The sequence below is a fragment of the Chiloscyllium plagiosum genome, unplaced genomic scaffold (genome assembly GCF_037043375.1).
Source record: "Chiloscyllium plagiosum isolate Xiang-an unplaced genomic scaffold, Cpla_swu_hap1 HiC_scaffold_27, whole genome shotgun sequence".
In the NCBI taxonomy this organism is placed as follows: Eukaryota; Metazoa; Chordata; class Chondrichthyes; order Orectolobiformes; family Hemiscylliidae; genus Chiloscyllium; species Chiloscyllium plagiosum.
Genome location: NW_028270165.1, coordinates 24,063,568 through 24,085,989, shown reverse-complemented (window position 1 = coordinate 24,085,989; position 22,422 = coordinate 24,063,568). Strand labels below are relative to the sequence as shown.

At 40.8% G+C, this 22,422-nt stretch overlaps 1 protein-coding gene across 1 annotated transcript; it reads left to right on the top strand.

Annotated features, from left to right (window-relative positions):
* Window positions 1-4,219: 4,219 nt before the first annotated feature.
* On the top strand, window positions 4,220-13,586 carry LOC148143455 (putative G protein-coupled receptor 139). The gene is made up of 2 exons (XM_087975193.1): window positions 4,220-4,355; window positions 12,679-13,586. The coding sequence occupies exons 1-2, from the start codon at window positions 4,220-4,222 to the stop codon at window positions 13,584-13,586; spliced, it is 1,044 nt and encodes a 347-aa protein (XP_087831319.1).
* The last annotated feature ends 8,836 nt before the right edge of the window (window positions 13,587-22,422 follow it).

Here is a 22,422-nt window from a genome sequence, read left to right as displayed (position 1 = left end):
AATGCTGGCCGATCCAAAGACGCCCGTACACTCTGAATGAACTTTCAGGAAAAGGGAAACTTGAAGCCATTTCTCAATTTGCCCACCAAATTCCTCCTTTGTGTTTGAATCTCAGCACAATCCATGACAGGACTTGAAAACTGCAAACAAAATTCTGGTTTAAAACGACCTGTCAATCAAAGAAACAGAAGAAGAACATGAACAGCAAGGGACTCTGCTCTAGTACCATGTCAGACAGATTCAGTAGTTGAGCATGTCAGTTTAAAGCTCGTACTCAATTCAAAATTGTCATTAACAGTACCAATGATTTTATTAATTTATGCACAAAATATAGTCAAGAAGTGGAAATAAGCTTGCACCTGAAGTACAATTCGGTTATTTATAAACTAGTTATGAGAAGAGAAAAGATATTTTGTGATCAAGGTTTAGATAATAAGATAATGTGTTTATTTTTGTAGAACATAGAACATAGAAGAATACAGCGCAGTACAGGCCCTTGGGCCCTCGATGTTGCGCCGATCCAAGCCCACCTAAACTACACTAACCCACTATCCTCCATATACCTATCCAATGCCCTCTTAAATGCCCATAAAGAGGGAGAGTCCACCACTGTTACTGGCAGGGCATTCCATGAACTAACGACTCGCTGAGTGAAGAACCTACCCCTAACATCAGTCCTATATCTACCCCCCCTTAATTTAAAGCTATGCCCCCTTGTAATACCCGACTCAATACGCGGGAAAAGGTTCATACTGTCGACCCTATCTAACCCCCTAATCATCTTGTACACCTCAATCAAGTCACCCCTAAACCTTCTTTTCTCTAGTGAAAACAGCCCCAAGTGCCTCAGTCTTTCCTCATACGATTTTCCTTTCATACCAGGCAACATCCTGGTAAACCTCCTCTGCACCCGTTCCAATGCCTCCACATCCTTCCTATAGTATGGCGACCAAAACTGCACACAATATTCCAGATGCGGCCGTACCAGAGTCTTATACAACTGCATCATGACCTCAGGACTCCGGAACTCAATTCCTCTACCAATAAAAGCCAGTACGCCATATGCCTTCCTCACCGCACTATTTACCTGGGTGGCAACTTTCAGAGATCTGTGTACATGGACACCAAGATCCCTCTGCTCATCCACACTACCAAGTATCCGACCATTAGCCCAGTACCCCATCTTTTTGTTATTCTTCCCAAAGTGAATCACCTCGCACTTAGCTACATTGAATTCCATCTGCCACCTTTCTGCCCAGCTCTGCAGCTTCTCTATATCCTGCTGTAACCTGCCACATGCTTCCTCACTGTCAACAACTCCTCCGACTTTCGTGTCATCCGCAAACTTGCTCACCCAACCTTCTAACCCCTCTTCCAGGTCATTTATAAAAATGACAAACAGCAATGGTCCCAAAACAGATCCTTGCGGAACACCGCTAGTGACGGCACTCCATGAAGAAACTTTGCCATCAACTACTACCCTCTGTCTTCTTCCATCCAGCCAATTCCTAATCCAAACCTCCAACTCACCCTCAATGCCATATCTCCGTATTTTCTGCAGTAGCCTACCATGGGGAACCTTATCGAACGCCTTACTAAAATCCATATATACCACATCTACCGCTTTCCCCTCATCAACCTCCTTCGTCACCTTTTCAAAGAATTCAATAAGGTTTGTGAGGCACGACTTGCCCTTCACAAAACCATGCTGACTATCCTTGATCACATTATTCCTATCTAGATGTGCATAAATCCTATCCCTTACAATTCTCTCTAAGACTTTGCCCACAACAGAAGTGAGACTCACCGGCCTATAGTTACTAGGGCTATCCCTACTCCCCTTTTTGAACAAGGGAACCACATTTGCTATCCTCCAGTCTTCTGGGACTACTCCTGTAGACAAAGAGGACATAAAAATCGAGGCCAATGGCTCTGCAATCTCCTCCCTTGCTTCCCAGAGAATCCTAGGATAAATGCCATCAGGCCCAGGGGACTTATCTATTTTCACCTTTTCCAGGATTTCCAACACCTCTTCTCTACATACCTCAAAGCCATCCATTCTACTTATTTGTGCCTCAGTATTCTCATCGACAACAATGCCCTGTTCCTGAGTGAATACTGAAGAAAAGTATTCATTCAGTGTCTCCCCAATCTCTTCCGCCTCCACACGCAACTTCCCCCTACTATCCTTGACTGGACCTATTCCTACCCTAGTCATTCTTTTATTCCTAACATACCTATAGAAAGCCTTAGGGTTTTCCCTAATCCTATCTACTAAGGACCTTTCGTGTCCCCTCCTTGCTGCTTTTAGCTCTCTCTTCAGGTCCTTCCTGGCTACCCTATAACTCTCAATCGCCCCAATTGAACCTTCACGTCTCATCTTGAGATAGGCCGCCCTCTTCCATTTAACAAGGGATTCCAATTCCTTATTAAACCACGGCTCCCTCGCACGACCCTTTCCTACCTGCCTGACAGGTACATAATTATCAAGGACACTCAATAGTTGCCCCTTGAACAAGTTCCACATATCATTTACACTCTTGCCTTGGAGTCTACTTTTCCAAGCCACACATCCTAAGTCATGCCTCACCGCATCATAATTTCCCTTACCCCAGCTATAATTCTTGCCCTGTAGTACACACTTATCCCTCTCCATCACGAGTGTAAAAATCACCGAATTATGGTCACTATCCCCAAAGTGCTCACCTACCTCTAATTCTAACACCTGGCCTGGTTCGTTACCCAGAACCAAATCCAGTATGGCCTCACCTCTTGTTGGCCTGTCTACATATTGTGTCAGGAAACTCTCCTGCACACATTGAACAAACACTGACCCATCTAACGAACTTGAGCTATAGCTTCCCCAATCAATATCAGGAAAGTTAAAGTCCCCCATAACAACCACCCTATTACTCTCACTCATCTCCTGAATCTCCTTCCCAATCCTTTCTTCAACGATTCTAGGACTATTAGGAGGCCTGTAAAAGACTCCCAACAGGGTGACCTCACCTTTCCTATTCCTAACCTCAGCCCAAACTACCTCAGATGGCAAGTCCTCATCCATCGTCCTTTCCACCGCTGTAATACTGTCTTTGACAAGCAATGCCACACCTCCCCCTCTTTTACCCCCACCTCTAAACCTACTAAAACATTTAAATCCCGGAACCTGCAACAGCCAATCCTGTCCCTGTTCTAGCCATGTCTCCGTAATAGCCACAACATCGAAGTCCCAGGTACCAACCCACGCTGCAAGTTCACCTACCTTATTTCGTATACTTCTTGCATTGAAGTATACACACTTCAAACAACTTCCCTGTTTACAGGCACCCTCCTTGGAAATTGATGCCATGTTCCTCACCTCCCTACACTCCAGGCCCTGTATAAAGGCTAGGATAATCTGAATTATCCTAGCCTTTATACAGTGGTAGCAATGTACAGCACGGAAACACACCCTTCAGTGCAACTCGTTCATGCCATCTAGTTATCCCAAATTAATCGAGTTCCATTTGCCAGATGTCAGAGACAGGTTCTTTACTCAGAGAGCGTTAAGGTCGTGGAATGCCCTACCTGCCATTGTAATAAACTCAGCCACATTAGGGAGATTTAAACAATCCTTGGATAAGCACATGGATGATGATGGGATAGTGTAGGGAGACGAGCTGTGAATTGTTCACAGGTCGGTGCAACATTGATGGCCGAAGGACCTGTTGCGTGCTGTATTGTTCTATGTTCTATCCTCTGGCATTGTGCTGAGTTGTCTGCTGTTCCAAGGTGGTCGACACGCCTTTTTTATTCATAGCTTGAAAACTTTCAAACCCTCATGTCCCCTGTAATATTTCGTATCCAAGGAAAAATGATTTTGCTCAAGTTCTCGACACTTTCCATCATTGCATTGACTAACGACGCTCATAAATCCCATCCAAAATCGATGCATTTTCCACAGTGAGAGGAAAAGAAGCGCAATATTGAAATGTAAATGATTTCATCCTGTTTGTTCAGAGACTATAATTAATGGCATACTCCATGGATGCTTATTGGGAGTCTAGAGGATTACACTCTTCTATTAATAAGGCACTGCTCTCAACCTGTTATTCAACACGGCCAATGGGAGCATCACATACGAAAACAGATAGATAACGAAGAGAATCTGATATTGACAAGCATTTGTATGACAACGATGGATCTGCATCTGAGGACCCGAGATTTGAACGCTACAACAATGGAGAAGAGTTATTATTGGTCACTTTTCTATCTTACATATTATAACTGGCTGAAATTCGAACAGCGGGTTCAATATGTACTTGAAGTAATTCAAGCAGGTTACTATCCTATCCTCGCTATCGTTGGAGTTCCCGGTAGGTTTCTTTATATCATTATTAATTCTGTATAACATGGTTCATTCATTAATTGCCTATGACTAGAAAACTACGCACATATTTATTTTCACATTGAGTCACGTTCTGCATTCTCTAACGATTAATTACATTGCTCTACCTTGCCAATCCCAGATACTGAGTTAATGTGTTCGCATGTTGCTCACTCCGTTTGCTTATTTCTGAGCTGAGCAGAGTGACATTGCCTTTTTTGGGTCATTCAAAATTTAAAACACTCTCGTATCTAAATTCAAAACACTGACCTATTGCACTTTATATTACTTATTCCCAAATATTCCTCAATGCAACTAGAGACTAGAACACAGAATACGACAGCGCAGGACAGGCCCTTCGGCCCTTGATGTTGAGCCGACCTGTGGAACAAATCTGACGCCCAGCCAGACCATACCATTCCATTTTCATCGTTACGTTTACCCAGCGAACATTTAAATGCCCTTAAGTTGCAAACAGTGCGTTCCGCGCCCTTATTACTCTGACATCTAAAGACACTACCTCTGACATCTTTCTTATGTTTATCAAAACTCAATTTAAAGCTAAGCCCCCTTTACTAGGCATCGTCATTCGAGGGAAATGGTTTTCACTGTGCACCTTCTCTAACCCTCTGATTATCTGATGTGTTCATTTTCTGCCTCTCAAACTTGTTCAACTGAAAACTGCCTCAGGTCCCTCAGCCTTTCCTCATAAGACCTTTCAGCCATACAAGGCAACATGCCAGTAAATATATTCTAAACCCTTTCCAAAGCTTCCACATCCTTTTTGTAATGCGGTGACCAGAACTTTAATCTTTACTCCAAGTGCGGCCGTACAAAGTTTTGTACAGCTGCATCATGATCTTGTGCTCCGAAACTCAATCATCTACCATTAAAAGGTAACACATCGTATGCCATCTTAACAACTTTATCAACCTGTGTTGTAACTTTTACAGACCTATGCATTTGGACGCAGATATCTCTCTGCTAATCTGTACTACCAAGAACCCTACCATTAGCCCAGCGCTCTTTATTCTTGTTGCTCTTTCCAAAGAAAATCAGCTCACTCTTTTCCGCATTAAAATCCATTTGCCACATCTCAGCCCACCTCTGCAGCTTAACTCTGCCCCTCTCTAACCAGCAACATTATTCAGTACTATTCATAACTCTACCGATCTTCGTATCATCTGCAAATTTACTGATTCATCCTTCTACACCCTCATCTCGGTAAATTTTAAAATTGACAATCAGCAGTGGCCTACAACAGATATTTGCGATACACCACTCGTAACTGAACTGAAGGAAGATTTCCTATCAACCACACCCTCTGTCTTCTTTCAGCTAGCCAATTTCTGATCAAAACGGCAAAATCGCACTCAACTCCATGCCTCCGCATTTTGTTCAATAACTCTTGTTTTATTATTAAATCCAGACTTGACTCTTCCATGTTATCCAGGCCATCTTTCAGATCGTTTCTTCCTAAACCAGAAGGTAGCCTTAATATTTCCACTAGTATTCAAACTCAGATGAAATACAGTTCATCCTTCAGGACTCTGCTCAGCGATCACCATTGTTTTGTGGTCTACAGGAGCTATGTCTGAAGAAATCTCATAGTCAATCAAGAATTGCAAAAATGATTTCATCTTTATTGCATGAAGCAACCAAAATCAGACCCTTCAAATGAACCCGGTAAGCTTCACAACTCAACTTGGCTATTGTCTGACAAAGTTAAAAATCACATAACACAAGGTTATAGTTGAACAGGTTTATTTGGATGCAGAAGCTTTAGGTCTGAAAGCTTGTACTTCCAAATAAATCTGTTCGATTCTAACCTGGTGTTGCGGGAATTTTAACATTGTCCAGCCAAGTTCAATATTGGTACCTTCAATATTATCAGGTTCATGATGGAACTTGTCCCCGATTCTTCCAGTGATGTCTCTGGATATTGTCAGCGTTGAATCTTAATAAAATGTCGTTCTGTAGAGTTCTGCTAAAAGAGAGTTCTGGTTTTCAAATCTCAGAGTTTCACCCTTCAAGTCTACGATGCAATATATTGATGATTCTTTAGAGTCCTTCTATCCAAAGTATTTATTATTCTTTTGGGGTCTTTGAAACTGCAACATGTTTCATTGTCAGAAGAAGCTTATTCGTTCGTTGTTGCATTTGTCCTCAACTAATTGTTTGAAGATACAGTTTTACTCTATTTAACTTCTTGAATGTTGCTGAAGGGCAATCAGTTGTTCTTTAATGCAGCAAATCAGCCACTCATGAAGCAGTTGGCAAGTCAGTTTCATTTACGCAATTCCGACTTTTTTCCAAGACATAATTAATTGCGATCAATCACTCTATCAGAATGTGTATTTCCCGCTTAAAAGCTTATTTCGTACTGATGTATTGCTGACACATTCTGTCTGTGACAATTTATCTTTGGTTCAGTTATTCAATTCATGAGTAGTTATGGAAGCTTTGGGTTCTGTAATACCACAAGAAGTATTCCCTCTCTGATGCTCCCCTCGAATTAAGGTCATTATAAAACTCATGTGGTTGAGTCTATAGGATTAATTTAAATTATTTTACCGAGTCTGACACCCCGGAGACGGCCCGTTTGCACAAACTGGTTCATGCTAATCAAAATGGCCATTGATGCTAACCTCATATCTATGCACTTGGCCTGTATCCTCCTATTCCTTTCCTTTCCTTGCATTTGTTCAAAAGAATTTAAAAGCTGTTAATGTACCCACCTCAAAAACTTCCAATGGCAACTCATTTTATATGCATACCAGCCTTTGTGCAAAAATGTTGTCCCGCAGGTTCACTTTTATTCATTCCCCTCTAACCTTAAACTGATGTTCTCTAGTCCCAACCCTGGCTTTTCATGCTCTGTTATGTCAGATATCCCCTCGTCTCCGGTACGCTAAATAAAAAATCTCCTGGCTTGTCTCCCTATAACTCATGCCTGAGTCCGGAAAATATCCTTGTACATTTTTTCTACACTGTTTCCAGTTTAATGACATCTTTCCGATTGCAAGGTGATCAAAACGGAACACAATGCTGCAAGTTGGGATTGAATGACGTCCTGTACAACTGCAAAATAACGTCAGAACTTCTATGTCCGTGTCCTGACTGATGAAGTCCAGTGTGCCAATAGCCTTTTTCACTGCCCTGTCTACCTGTGACTCCACTTACAGAGAACTGTGAACCTGAATTCGAGGGTCCCTCTGTTGAATTACTCTCTGTAAGGCACTTCCTTTCACCATGAACTCCTATCTTGATTCGACTTTCCAAAACGCAAGACCTCATGCTTACCAATATTATACTCCATTTGTCATGTTTCAGCCCAAATGATCCTGATCCTGATATACTTTCTGACAACCTGCACTGTCCATGATAACGTCTATTTTATTGTCATCTGCAAATTTGCTAATTATACCTTGTACATTGTCATACAAATTATTGATAGAATTACCAAAGACCATTGGGGAAGCACCAATCCCTGAGGCATTCGAATAGTCCGACAAGAATCTTTCCAATATTTCCCTCTGTTTTCTACAATCAAGACAATTGTGTATCCAAGTTGCCAGCTCCCCGGAATGACTTGCCATCGAACCTTCCGGAGAAGCCTGTCGTGTGCAATCTAATCAAAGAACTTGCTGAATTCAATATAGACTCCGTCTGCCGCCCTGCGCCGTTATGCACGATTTAAACTGTCCTGATTACTTTAAAACCAGCAACACAGAAGAGATTTATCCCGTGCTGCAATCTGTTAAAAATATCGAGTTGCCAAGAAGTATGTAAAGTAAAATTCACAACTTTATTTCTGAAAGCATAATCGAAAAAAAATTACTTACCACTATTTACAATTTCTTTCTCTGACCTATTTTTACGTTCCATTCTCTAATACTAGTCGAATAAAACTCACAATTAAGATATACAAAACAATAATTCTAATCACAAACTCAAAACAGCCGTAGGTTTTTGTCTTCGGATCTAACTGTGTCTTTGTTTCTCCTTATCAGGACTTTCTGCGTTACAGGTTACTAATCGAAAAGGTAGTTTAAAGAGAGACATTTTTCAAACTAGGATGCTAGGATGTAACATTTCTCCTGTCAGCTGTCCAATGTTCCCCCGGTCTTATACCCCAGAGCATTGGATTGTGCCATTAGCCTTTAAGGTTGTCAATATACTCAAATCAAACTTGATTGGAAGTTGTTACTTTCTTCGGGGTATAATTGAAACTGATTGGACGAATTGGAATTTCTGTCTGACCCAAAGGAAACGAGCTAATCACGTTGATTGACGAAGTGTTACATGCATTGTTGTCTTATTGAGAACACTGGGGGCTTTGCCAGGTACTTCTGCTGCTTTTAACTCTTAAGGTACACCCACATCTTCAGAACCTACTTAGTGACTTCGTGAAAGAACACTGACAAATTTGTGAGTCATTATCTCCCACGTCCAAAGCCATGTTGAAAATTCATTTTCAACCCCTATGTTTCCAAATGCATGTATACCTTACCTCTCAGAATCTTCTCACTTAACGTACTGATCTATCATTCCCAGGATTTTGCATATAGCCTTTCTTGTATTAAAACACAACATTCGCTACCCTCATGTTTTCTGGTACCTCACCCATAACTGATTATGATGCAGACATATCAGGCCAGGCCCCTGAACTGTCGTCTCCAGGCTCTTGCTGGGTTCGGAAACATATCTGATTAGGACCAGGAGATCTTTATATCTTCATTTTTACAAATAAATCCAAGGCCTCCTGTTATGTAGACTGTACCCACGACCCCAAGACTTCATATCATTGTGTCATTCCTGAAGAAGGGCCTGTGCCCGAAACGTCGAATCTCCTGTTCCCTGGATGCTGCCTGACCTGCTGTGCTGTTCCAGCAATAAAGTTTCAACTTTGATCTCCAGCATCTGCAGACCTCACTTTCTCCTCGTGTCATTCTACACCTATTGGAAACATTAATTTAGGAACAGTAAGACATTCAATGGGGTTTGATATTTCTACTTATTGCAAACAAGACAGAACCAGTTAACCTTCTACGATATTAGCTCTAAGTCATAGTGTAGATGTCACGAAACTGCTCGGTTAGAGCGTGGATGGTAAATGTCACAATCATGCAGTGTTATTGTTCAGATGTTGTTAGAATCTGTGTTCAATGCCTTGAATTGCTTCTAAATGTTATTATCTTTGTACCGTGTAAGGTGAAGGCAATTCATGACATTGGGGAATTTAGTAAGGTTAATGATGGAGAGTCCACACAACCTCTCATGTGGAAATGTACGTACATAAATTTACTTCATTGCTTGTACTGATATGCTGAGTTCATGAATTCTCAATCGAGTTTTCTTTGAGCAGCTGTCGACTCCAATTATTGACTTAATTGCCTATCAGCATTTGCAACAACACTTGACTCCACTGCATGAATAAAACTTGGTCATTGTCTGCTACATAAGATATTTATGCAGAGCATTACAAGTAATGTATTAGCGTGGACAGAAGACTGGTTATCTCACAGAAAGCTATGAAAAGGGCCAAACGGTTGATTTTCTGGTTTGCTGGTGTGTCTCAGTGGTGAGCATTCGTAACACAATTGACTACAATTCACATGGGTGATGTCGAGTTGCGACCAAATGCGGGTGTGTCCATGTTCGCAGATGACACTAACATGAGGAGTATATCAAAGTGTGCAGAGTACTCTGAAAGTATGCAGAGGTTTTAGATAGATTAACTCAGCGCACAAACGTCTGGCAGTTGAAACACAAACTTAGGAAATGCGACGTAATCCATTCTGGGGTAGAAAATAGCAGCAAAATGAACTATTATTGTTGCAGTTAACAATTGCAGCATGCTGACATGCAGAGGGACCTGGGTGTCCATGTGTATGAATCACAAAAATTTGTTTTGCTGGTGCTGCACGTAATTACGAAGGCAAACCGAATATGGTTGTTCAATCCGAAAGGGACGGAGATGAAAAATAAGGTTTTGGGTTCCTTACTTGTGAAGTCATATCTTGGAATTGGAGGAGGTGCGGAGAATGTACACGAGATTGATTCCAGAATAGATGGGGTCGTCTTATGGTGAGGAATTGATTAAACGTGGAGCATACACATTAGAATTTAGATGAATGGGGTATCCCGTCGTAAATGATGCACAGTATGCAATGCGTTCTCACCAGGATCTTGTGTAGCATCTCACTCCCCTTATACGATATTCCCCTGACAATATGAATCAACATTTGAACATTCTTATGCTCAAGAAGGATTCACTGATTTTTCATCAGAAGTATTCCTAACCTTCTGAGATTTTCCAGCAATCCTTGATTTTTGTTGCATATATCCTGCTCTTTATGGGAAAGACGTTTGAATATGAAATATGTTTTTTCTCTTCTTTCAAAACAGTAGTCGAGAAGTGGTAATTATATTCTTCCTGCTTCTATGTCGCAGTCGTGAGGCAGTGAACAACCCCTGTTGCGTCATGAAACGACCCAGAGGGACTGAATGGACTTATGATCTTCCTGCCAGTCAATGTGGCATTTTTTTCAAATTCCTCCTTTGGAAATAAATCGAGCTTCAATCCAGGTTAAGACACAGGCTGATTCTAAAAATGCCTCACACCTGAAATGCATTGTCAGACTTGAGATGTCACTTCTTCTATACTGGTAAAACGTATCTCATGACAGTGAGTTGAAAGAAACTCTCTGATTTCCATATTAATCATTCTCCATTCAAAACGATTAAAGGTTTTACAGCCATCTCAGGTTTCATCAATATATTCGCATCAGTTGTTTGACTTGGAATTGTAAATTCCACTTTCCAAAGTTAGTTTCTTTTCTGCTTCTCATCACCTGCGTGATACTCCATCTGTGGTCTCAACAAATTGTAATTTTAGGTATGTTGGCAATGTGGGCAAATAATTGGGTATCAGCTTGTCTTAGGTTCAGATTTCAGAACAAATGAGTCAGTTTTCTTTTTAACCAAACTAAAAGTAAGTTGTTTTATTACCAAAACAAAAAACAGTAACACAGAACCAAAGATAAGGGGCAAGGTGGTTAGATTTACGACATGTGCATTAATATTTTTATTTTGAGAAACACATGCATGCGTGTGCGTGCGCACACACACACATTCATATTCGCACAGACACGCACTCAGACTCACGTATATGCTCACACAGAAGCACCCACACGCAGACGCAATTGATACGTATACATGGATAAACATTCATATGGACACGTTCATATGCACGGACACAAATGACAGACACGCGTGTACGCATTCACACTGAGATACAAACATATCCCACTCACTCACATACACAGACACTCACAAAGGGAAAATAAACACAACGGACAAAGACACACACAAATGGATAAACATTCACATGCATAAACGCATAAAAGTACAGACAAACATTCAGAAAAGGACAGTCGCACAAGGCACACACAAGGCATTCTCGTGCATACATGGATTCAGGCATAGATATCCACACAAACTGTCACATTCGCACACACATACTGCCGCTTACTTCTCGAAACACATAAACATTATGTATACAAAACTACATATTGTAAACACACACACAGACTACCAGGCATAAAACAATCGCACAGAATAGTGAAAAAATATTCTGTTGAGAATCAAAAGTTTGGAACGTGCAGAGTGTCACATTTAAATAATTTTACCTATGTTTCTGAAAAATCATGGAATAGGTCGAACAAAAACGTAACCGAAATTATCCTTAACATTCCATGATTGCAATATATTTGAATACCCATAAGTCAGTTAAACAAGCTAAGTGACAAGCTGCACTGTAAAGAGGTCCCGTCCAGTGAGGAGTAGACATTCCTTCATAATGTGAACACGTGATTAAGAGGTCTTTGCAAAACACCTCGCGTGTGTATGTTTATATCGTTACCTGTCGCGCATTGATGACTATTTGGTCCAAATGACATAAATCTCCAACATCTTCAGTGAACTACGCCAGAATAATTCAGGGCAGCAAAAGTCTGGTTTTACTTTCTATATTTGTAAATGTAAAGCAATGAACCCTGTTGGTTCTCGAGTGATCGAGAAATTATGCCTTATTTTTGATACGTGTCTTTTATTACGAAGGGAGTGATCTTTGGTTTTCCATTATTTTTATTGAAATAATTAAGTTCTTCACGTTTGTTATTTCAGCTCGAACTGCTTCAATTAATCATTGAATACACGGAAACTTTTAAAAATATAGGTCCTTAATCAAACTGATATTGTTGTCCCCAGGCTGATGTATATAATGTATTTGTTTATCTTTCTCACAGTTAATGCAATCACGATCTTCATCCTGCTTAATACAAATTGTGGATTGTCTCCATGTGTTAGTTGTTATCTGGTGGCCATGGCAGTGGCAGATCTACTGGTCATTATCCTCGATCTGATCATGAGACACATTCCGATTGTTTATCAGGAACAGTTTTATTTCTTGATATTCATCCCCATATGTAATATCCACGCCGTCCTGCTTTATGCAGTCACTGACTGTTCTGTCTGGTTCACCGTCACTTTCACCTTTGATCGATTTGTGGCCATTTGTTGCCAGAAATTGAAGAGTAATTATTGCACTGAGAAAATGGCGGCTGTGATTTTGGGAACAGTGACTGTGCTGAGCTGCTTAAAGAACGTTTTCTGGTACTTTATGCTCACACCTTGGTATTCGCTGGTGAACAACCCCTGGTTTTGTAATGTATCAAGTGGTGTTTTTGGCTCTCGGGTCTGGATCACTGTCGAGTTCATCCACCACATTGCAACCCCCGGCCTCCCTTTTCTCCTCATTCTGTTGCTTAATATTTTCACAGTCAGACATATTTTTGTGACCAGTAGAGTTCGCGGAAGACTCCGCCATCATGACAACAGTGTGCGATCCAGAGACCCAGAGATGGACAATCGAAAGAAATCTATAATTTTACTGTTCGTTATCTCGTCAAATTTCATTGTCTTATGGTCAATGTTAATGATTTATTCCATCTGGAATCGGATGTATAATTTTGGATATGAATCTATATATCTACATTGGTTTGTTCAGGAATTAGGCTTCATGCTGCAGCTCATCAGTTGCTGCACAAACACCGCAATTTATGCTGTGACACAGACTAAGTTCAGACATCAGCTAAAGAACGTGCTGAAATATCCCTTCGCTCAAATTAACAAAACGATAAAATTCATTCATTGATCAACTGGTCAGAAGTTTAAAAATTTCATTTTATAATTTCAGCAGTTCAGGGTCCTCCTTGCTACATTAACAGACCGAGGAAGATGCCTTTTGTGATGAAATTGCAATGTGCTTGATACTGTTGTTTGGCGATATTTGTGGCGTGATTTGTCGCCAAGGAACAGAAGTCGGATCAATCCTGATGTTGTCTTGTTTTTTTTTTCCCCCAATAGATAGCTATATGGTTGTTTCCCTTATTTGTGTTGATTCCAATGGCCTGGCTCAATTACCATCTGCTTCGAAATCAACTCCAATACTGACCATAATCTCACAGAGACACTCGTATATAAAAGGAACCGAAGCCTGTCCATCAAACTTCGCCCTCACTCCGATTCGACAGAATATGATCTCAATCCTGCATCTCAGAATTTGAGATTGCCATTGACCTTTCTATCATCTTTACCTCATGATTATTTATTATCAGTACCACCTTCCATCACACTTGTCGACTGTATCTGAAGCTCTAAGGGTCTGTGAATACAAGCCATGGCGTACAGTAATCTCTGCAAACACTCACATCGCATTGGTGCAGACAGTCAATAGCAATACAAACCAGCGTTGTGGCATTTTGAAAATGGAAGTGTATCATATCAACTGGCAATATTTAATTTCCATGAATGTTGCATAAGCAAAAGTAAGTCAAGTAGATTTCACTTTTAACAAAGTCACATTAGTACCTTTCTTCACATCTATTCTGCCACAAAGTTCTTAAAAGTTGTGATGGTGATTATCCCTTTGACCAATGTTACTTTCATTGGCATATTTTCCTCCTTTCTGCCCACTTTCTCCTTGTCATTATGCTAGCACATTTGTTATGTTTAAATCCGCTGAAACTCTTCCGAAGTCGAGGAATCTTGGAGATTATAATCAATGGACTGACGATCAGAGGTGCCATTTCATTTGAGAGCATAAAGTGTCGGCTTTTGATCCCGGAAACCTGAGGGCCTCCACTTCCACAAGGCGCGGTTTTATTTTGTTTTTTCCATGATTTTTGGCACTGTTTGAAGTGAATTACCGCTTACACATTCTAATGATCAATTATGTATGTGATGTTAAATACGTTCTTTTTGTTTGAAAATAAAAAAAATTCAAGCTTTCCAACATTTCATTAATTTTCAGTATCCATGTCCCAGAGCCAATGTGTAAAAGACCAACCCGAGCACAGTTTCTCTTTTTTTCTTCTCAAATTTGGCAGGTGGACTCTTTCTGTCAGTGGTCATTTTATTAGTTAACTTTGAAGGCAAGTTACAAAACTGAGGTATGCAAGAGACTGGTCAGTGTTGCGGGTGAACAATTCTGTGGAATCATGAATAATGTCATACAGCAAACCACCAAGTGACAATACTGTAGACGAATCGAAGACTTGAACTCTTCCTTTCACAGAACATCGAAGAACAATGCTGCAAATGTATCGAAACCTGGATTCCTCCAGAGACAGAACAATTTCAAAGACCAGACTTTTAAAAAATGAAGATCACATTTTATCTTTTTTGTTCATTCTGAAGTGTGAAAAGGTATAAAGTCCCAGAATTCAGAAAATGCTTTCCGTAGAACATTTAAATTCTTATGAGTTTACGACGCTCTTTAGCGCTCTGACACTCTCTGTTAGAGAAGAATTAGAATTGGCGATATGTGTTGAAAACAATGAGTGGTCCACTGACAGCGTGGTTTAAGGGTTTATGGATGACCACAGTTTGATTTTGCATAGGGTTTGTGGTTCAATGCCGCTCAGAAATGGATCTTTGATCATTCTTAAAGTAACTATCAAACAAACGGACTCGCCATGTACTTACTAGAAATCTAAAGAGAAAACCCGAAAGAACTGAGGATGCTGGGAATCAAGGACAAAAAATTATGGGGAATACTTCAACCGGTCTGTTTGTACTTTTGGGAAAAATCAGAGTTTATGTTTCACTTTAATGACCCTTCTTCAGAAATCATGGCCGCTTGGAAAATATTGCTTTTCATGCAGACAGTCTCCATGTCTCCACAAGGACATGTCAGGGCATTTGCATTTGAAGTATAAAACTCATTGAAGACAGTTACTGCTCGAAGCATTAACACACTGATATCGTGCTCATGCTCATTATGCTATAGTATCGCAAGATAGAGTCTCCACATGCATTACAGCGATTTTAATTGAAGCATTAAAATTTGGATGTAATGTTAAGACCAAGCTTACACTTTCGAAACTATATAGCAGAAGACCACACTTGTTTTAATGACGATTGCTCTCACTGGTCAGAGTGCAAATTGATAATCAGCGCTGAAAATGTGTTGCTGGAAAAGCGCAGCAGGTCAGGCAGCATCCAAGGAACAGGAGAATCCACATTTCGGGCATAAGCCCTTCTTCATGAATGAGGCGACCAGGCTGCTTATTTGAAACGCGATGTTGATTTAAAAGTGTTATTAAAACTTTGCCTACAAAAGCAACGTAACAGTAATGAGAATTAACATCGACCAAGATTGTAAGATTGATAGCCATCTCATGATGAAAAGTATGTGATCGGAGGTAAAGTTTGCTGAGACACAACAAGTGACTGAAATACACAACAAACATCTCTGGCGTCAGACACTTTGCTATCCAGGGCCTATGCATCTTCCTCAAAATGTAGGGAAATAATTGAGAATGATGTTTTAAATTTGAATGAAGTTGTGGAAATGGCGGTCAACTGACAGTCCAGAGCTTTCAGTTCTAAGAATGGTCTAAAAATAGATTCTGGAGGGAGATATGCAATGAATTCCAGAACGTGAGGTCGATCCAGGCACATTCATAAGTACATTATATACTCCTTTCCATTTGCATGGTTTGATTCTGAAAACCTTCAAACTCTCACCTCAAAGAGCTGTTTCTGTTTTACCTGACACCGCAGCGTCAGAGGATTGTGGAGTGTGGGGGGGGGGGGGGGGGGGAAGGTTCAGTTTCCATGACCTTTTTCCAGAATACCTCCTCCTCCTCTAATAGCGTTAAATGACATTGATGTTTAAAGTATTGAGTAAATTCGCTGAAATGCCAAATAGGTGCATCACTAACCATTCAACCCATCACGCCTGAACCATCTTTTTGAATGAGTAACTCACTGAGTACCATTCTTATGCTTTCCCATGTTTCTCATGAACTCGATCCCTCAGCACTACGTTATGCTCCACCGCTGCAGCTTTATCTCTTACCTGCAATGGTGGCACTCTATCCCCACTGATACGTTTTCCTGGTGGTGCTCTGTTTCGCACCTTGTAATCGTCATGTGTTATCTGTTCACTAAGTTTTGTGCATGAGTGAATGAATTGTTAATCTGGCTGCTGAATGAAAATGCAATTATTAAGCACCTCCCCGCTTTCGTGTGCCAGTATGTGTTAGCCCTTCTTGTTTTGTAGAACGATTTTTTTTTTCAAACTGCAGGGATTTAAAAAAAGCAAAGTCACATGTCCAGTGAGAAACAATTTCTCCTGACACTGATGTCAACAAGTCCGGTTGTTAAACAGAAGCACTTGTTTGGGAACTCTTGCACAACGGAAAGTGAAGAGTCAAAAGATAGTAAACGTAGTTGGTAGATGGGTTCAGTATACGCTGAAGACACCAGTAGATTTCAACTCAATTAACTTAACCACTCGACTACATAGCCTGTTAATGCTGCTCAAATGGTATTGAAAGAAGATTACAATAGCGCAAATCACCATTCGATCCAACTTGTTGGATTTGGACGTTAGCACGTGTAAATATAAAATACTGCCAATAACTGAGGATAATGTCGATCTATTGAACAAATAAAGATATGAAGCAATAGCAGCAACAGTTTTGAAAGATGTAGGAAGAACGATGGGTTAACTTCAGGCGTCATACCTCTTTTGTGCATTGGTTGCCATCTTTATCAAAAAATCAAAATGTCCCAGTTTATAAAAGGTTTTAAATCGCTGTGCTACCTCGCCCTCCGGGAAAACGGAGTTGTCTCTGCTTACTGCTACAAGTGAATGGAACTAGTCGTTTTTCTTGATGTTCTTGAGGGCAAAAAGGGGGCATGGGATAGCGTTGTCTCAGAAGATTTGGGTGTATCCAAATAGGTTATTTCAGTGTGTTAAAGGAAACAGAAAACTTATAGAGTGAATAGGACCTCTCAAGGACCAAATTGGAGGTGTCTGCGTGGAGGCTTAGGAGAGAGCAAGGTACTCAATGAATGTTTTTCCTCGGTGTTTACCGTAAAGAATGAAATGAAGACTTGAAACCATCGGGAATATAGAAGTAATATCTTGCAGAGAGTTGATATAAGAGTAGAGGAGGTGTTGGGTGTATGAGAATGTATGAAGTTGGATAAATCTCCAGTTCCTGACCTGAAATATCCAAGAACACTCGGAGAGGCTAGGGATCAAATTACGGGATCTCAGATGATATTTTTGTGTCATTGCTCGCCATAGTCGAGGTCCCACGAGACTGGACGGTCGTGAATATTGTTCCCTTATTCAAAAATGGCTGCAAAGAAAAGTTCAAAACTGGAGAAAAAGTATTCTAAGAGAAAGGCGAAAGGGTCATCAGCTTCTTTTGAAAATTGGTCGTCAAGATTGTCAAGACTCGATGGTTATTCTGGGATCGGAGCCAGCGCTTTGCTTCCCTGCTGTTCAGATTGTCAAAAACAAATTATGTGTTCACAGTAACAAGTGATTCTGCCTTTTCATTGCGGTGTGGCTTAATGAAATTCACATTAACTTAGTGCAAATATCGTTCATTCTGGGCCAAAGTCTACTAAAACTGAAAAGCAAAAATGATACTACACTTTCGAGTTTGTTTAAAACGAAATGATCTGTGCTGTTATGGCGGCATGCTGGGACAATGGTTAAAAATGACATCTCCCTACCCATAGCATCCAAGTTCCATTCCACCCTTGATTTAATGTCTGTGTGGAGTTTGCACATTCTCGTCTTGCCTGTGGGAGTTTCGCTGATGTGCTCTGGTTTCTTCCCACCGTCCAAAGATGTGCAGGTGGATTCGATGTATATGGTCTTCAGTAAGGCATTTGACAAGGTTCCACACAGTATGCTCAATCGTGAAGTCGGGAGGGATGGGATGCAGGGAAATTTGCCTGTCCAGATTCAGAATTGAGAGAGTGGTTTTACATGTGAAGTATTCTGCCTGGAGGTCAGTGGTGGGTGAGTTGGCCCGCAGGGCAGTGTTCTTGGGCCTCTGCGCTTTGGAGGTTTTATAAATGAGTTGGATGAGAGGTTGAGGTGTGGGTTAGGAAATTTGCCGATGACACAAAGGTTGGAGGTAACATTCAAAGTATTAAGGGCTACTGCAGGCTGCAGCACGATATAGACAGGATTCAGAATTGGGCTGAGAATTGGCAGATGGAGTTCAACCTGGGTAAATGTGAAGTGAGTGCGTCTGAGGTGCAGGAAAATCGATATTTCGGGCAAAAGCCATTTATCAGGAATATTCCTGATGAAGTGAATTTGCCCGAAACATCGATTTTCGTGTACCTCAGAAGCTGCCTGGCCTGCTGTGCTTTTCCAGAACCACTCTGATCTAAACTCTGGTTTCCAGCATCTGCAGTCCTCATTTTTGCCTAAATGTGAAGTGATACATTTTGGAAGGTCGAACTTGAATGCTGCATCTAGGAGAAAAGACAGGATTCCTGGCAATGTGGAGGAACAGAAGTTTCTTGGTGTTCAAGTGCATAGATCCCTCAAATTTGCCACAAAAGTGGATAAAGTTGTTAAGAAAGCATATGATGTTGTGGCTTGCATTTACGGGGGGCTGGGGTCATGTTTCAGAGCCACGAGGTTTTTGCTGCAGCTCTACAAGTCTCTGGTGAGACCACAATTGGAATATTGTGTTAAGGTCTGGTCGCCCCATTATTGGAAATATACGGAGGCTTTGACGAGGGTACAAAGAAGGTTTGCCAGGATGCTGCCTGGGCTGGAAGATGTGTCTTACGAAGGAAGTTTGACTAAGCTCGGACCTTTCCTCATGGAGAGAAGGAGGAAGCGAGGTGATCGAGGTATTCAAAGTAACGAGAGACAGGGATGGAGTCGATGGCCAGAGAATTCTCCCCAGGGCAGGATTGAATAGCACGAGGCGTGATAGATTTAAGGTGTTAGGAGGAAGATTTAGAGAATACTTCAGAGGTAGGTTCTTTACACAGAGAGTTGTGAGTACATGGAATGCGCTGCCAGTGGCGGTGGTGGAAGCAGAGTCCCTCGGGACACTTAAGCGGCTGCTGGACATGTACATGGACAGCAGCGAATTGAGGGGTGCGTAGGTAAGGTTTTAGATTAGATTAGATTCCTTACAGTGTGGAAACAGGCCCTTCGGCCCAACAAGTCCGCACCGCCCCTCCGAAGCGCAACCCACCCATACCCCTACATGTACCCCTTACCTAACACTAGGAGTAATTTAGCATGGCCAATTCACCTAACCTGCACATCTTTGGACTGTGGGAGGAAACCGGAGTACCCGAAGGAAACCCACGCAGACACGGGGAGAACGTGCAAACTCCAAACAGTCAGTCGCCTGAGGCGGGAATTGAACCCAGGTCTCTGGCGCAGTGAAGCAGCAGTGCTAACCACTGTGCCACCGTGCCGCCCACCATTTTATTTTATTATATTTTAAATTACGAATAATCCTCGGCACAATGTCGTGGCCGAAGGGTCTGTTTTCTGATGGACTTTTCTATGTTCTGTGTTCTAACCTGTATCAATCTTTAACATTCATTCCAAAAGGACCAAATGAATAACGGCATTCTTCTTTCATAAGTGGTTGGGAAAGCAATACTTACATAATATTGCACCACGTTATTTTCCAGTAGTTTTGGTAAAACATTGTGTTGACTTCGCAGAAAAGAATAATCAACTTTGAGTTTCAATGGTTTCATGGAAATAATTTGCAAGGCAACAGGAAAATTCGGAATCTGCATGCTACCAAATACAATGGGATTTGGCACTACTATTAAGAGTGAATACGGAATGTGAAAACAGTTGTTTTAGTTCTTCAGTTGTTTGACTTTCCCCCACACACACACACCCCACCCCCCACCCCCCACCGTTTCCAGAAATTGTGGGTTGTCAGTTTAATTACTGATCACAAAGATACAAGGTATTGTTGTAAATTGGTGCTGTGAAAGTATTCATTTGGAATAGAAACATATTCAGTGAATTGCAGGAGTCATATTACTTACTCAGCTTGTGTGAGATGAACGCGTCGTTGCTCCAATTAGCCATGAAAGCAGAACACCTTCAATTTTAAAAACAAAAACAAATTCCTCAAAGAAATCACAAATTTCATAAAACGAAACGAAAGGAAGCATTTATAAAAGTTTGAAAGAATAAATTTTGGCTGATGCCTGTTTCAATTGAAGTATTTCTCCTAAGTGACAAAAAAGGCTATGCATATTCCTGGAACTGAGGGAGGTACAAACGGTTGGATATAATCACACAGTTTCCAGGGAAAAGAAACGTTTACCTGGCATGAGGAAGTGTGCATGATACATGAAGAAAGAGGAAAATGCGCACTTTAGGATTATGTTCAGACATGGAGTCCATAACAAAGTAAAACAGCTGAAGAGTCTTCAAACAGTTGGGAAAAAAAAAACAGAGAAACAAATCAAAAGTCCAAACACTACACGTGTAATTCATAAGGATAACTTTCAGTGTACACAGGTCCTATTCACTATTTGTAAATTCGCGAGAATTGGTCTATTTTATCAAATAATTCGACTGTGTGCACAATGCTGCATTAGCATATCGCCAGTCAAAATGCTACAAGTTGATGCAAACATCGTTTTAAAATTTCAGGGGCTTGTTGTCCTCAGAATTGTTAAATATATTACGTTCAAATACATTTAAGTTCGGTAATATTTTGACTGGACAGATTGACTTTGGGTCCAGACATTTACCCTCAGAGCTATGAAGAATATGTCATCATGATTACTATCAGTGTTGGCAGATCCGGTGCTCAGAATGAAATCCAATTTGCACAGGCTAAACTGGTTACATCTCTGGAGCAATTCTGAGCATAACACTGCACCCAAGCCCTTGACACCATCAGAACAGGTGACCAAGACTTTAACTATATACGCACATATTGTCCAAAGATCACAAGTTGAATATACATCTGATGAAGTTTAAGATTGGCTATTGACTAAGTGGTGACAGGTTATGCATGGTCTTAAAATATTCTACAGCTTTTTCTTCAGTTTCAATGATCTTACAGAAACGTTTTTCATTTGTCCCCTCGTCGGGATTATGCAATTCAGTTTCATTATTTTTTAAAAAATCAGAAGATCAGATATCTCCAGGATTAAAAACTATGAATTATGGAAATGCACCTTAATGAGTCATTGCCATGTCTATTTAATATTTGGTAACTTTTGTTTTAGCCCATGAGCTTTGCTTCATGCCCAGCATGGAAACAATAGTGTTTTTTCTTTTTTTTCCATCTTTTACTTTTTGCTCAAATCTAGCTTGCTTCACCAAGTATATTGATCTGCTGAAAACACCGAGCAGGATATTAAAGGTATGTTTACAAAAATGACACGGGAGCATTGATGCAAGGAAAATTGTTCTCTTAATCTACTTTAGAACATAGAACATAGAACAATACAGCACAGAGCACGCCATTCGGCCCTCGATGCTGCGCCGACCTGTGAACTATTCTCAGCTCGCCCCCCTACACTATCCCAAAAGCATCCACGTTTTTATATCAAGATCGTTTATAACTCCTTAATGTGGCTGAGTTGACTACATTAGCAGGTACTGCTTTCCACGCGCTGACTACTCTCTGCGTAAAGAACCTGCCTATGACATCTGC

What these genes read in the sequence shown, in the direction of transcription:
- LOC148143455 (XM_087975193.1), top strand. Translation starts at nt 4,220, where the DNA reads ATGGAGAAGAGTTATTATTGGTCACTTTTCTATCTTACATATTATAAC. An exon ending in CGCTATCGTTGGAGTTCCCG is followed by an intron (nt 4,356 to 12,678) that starts GTAGGTTTCTTT and finishes TCTTTCTCACAG; the next exon opens with TTAATGCAATCACGATCTTC.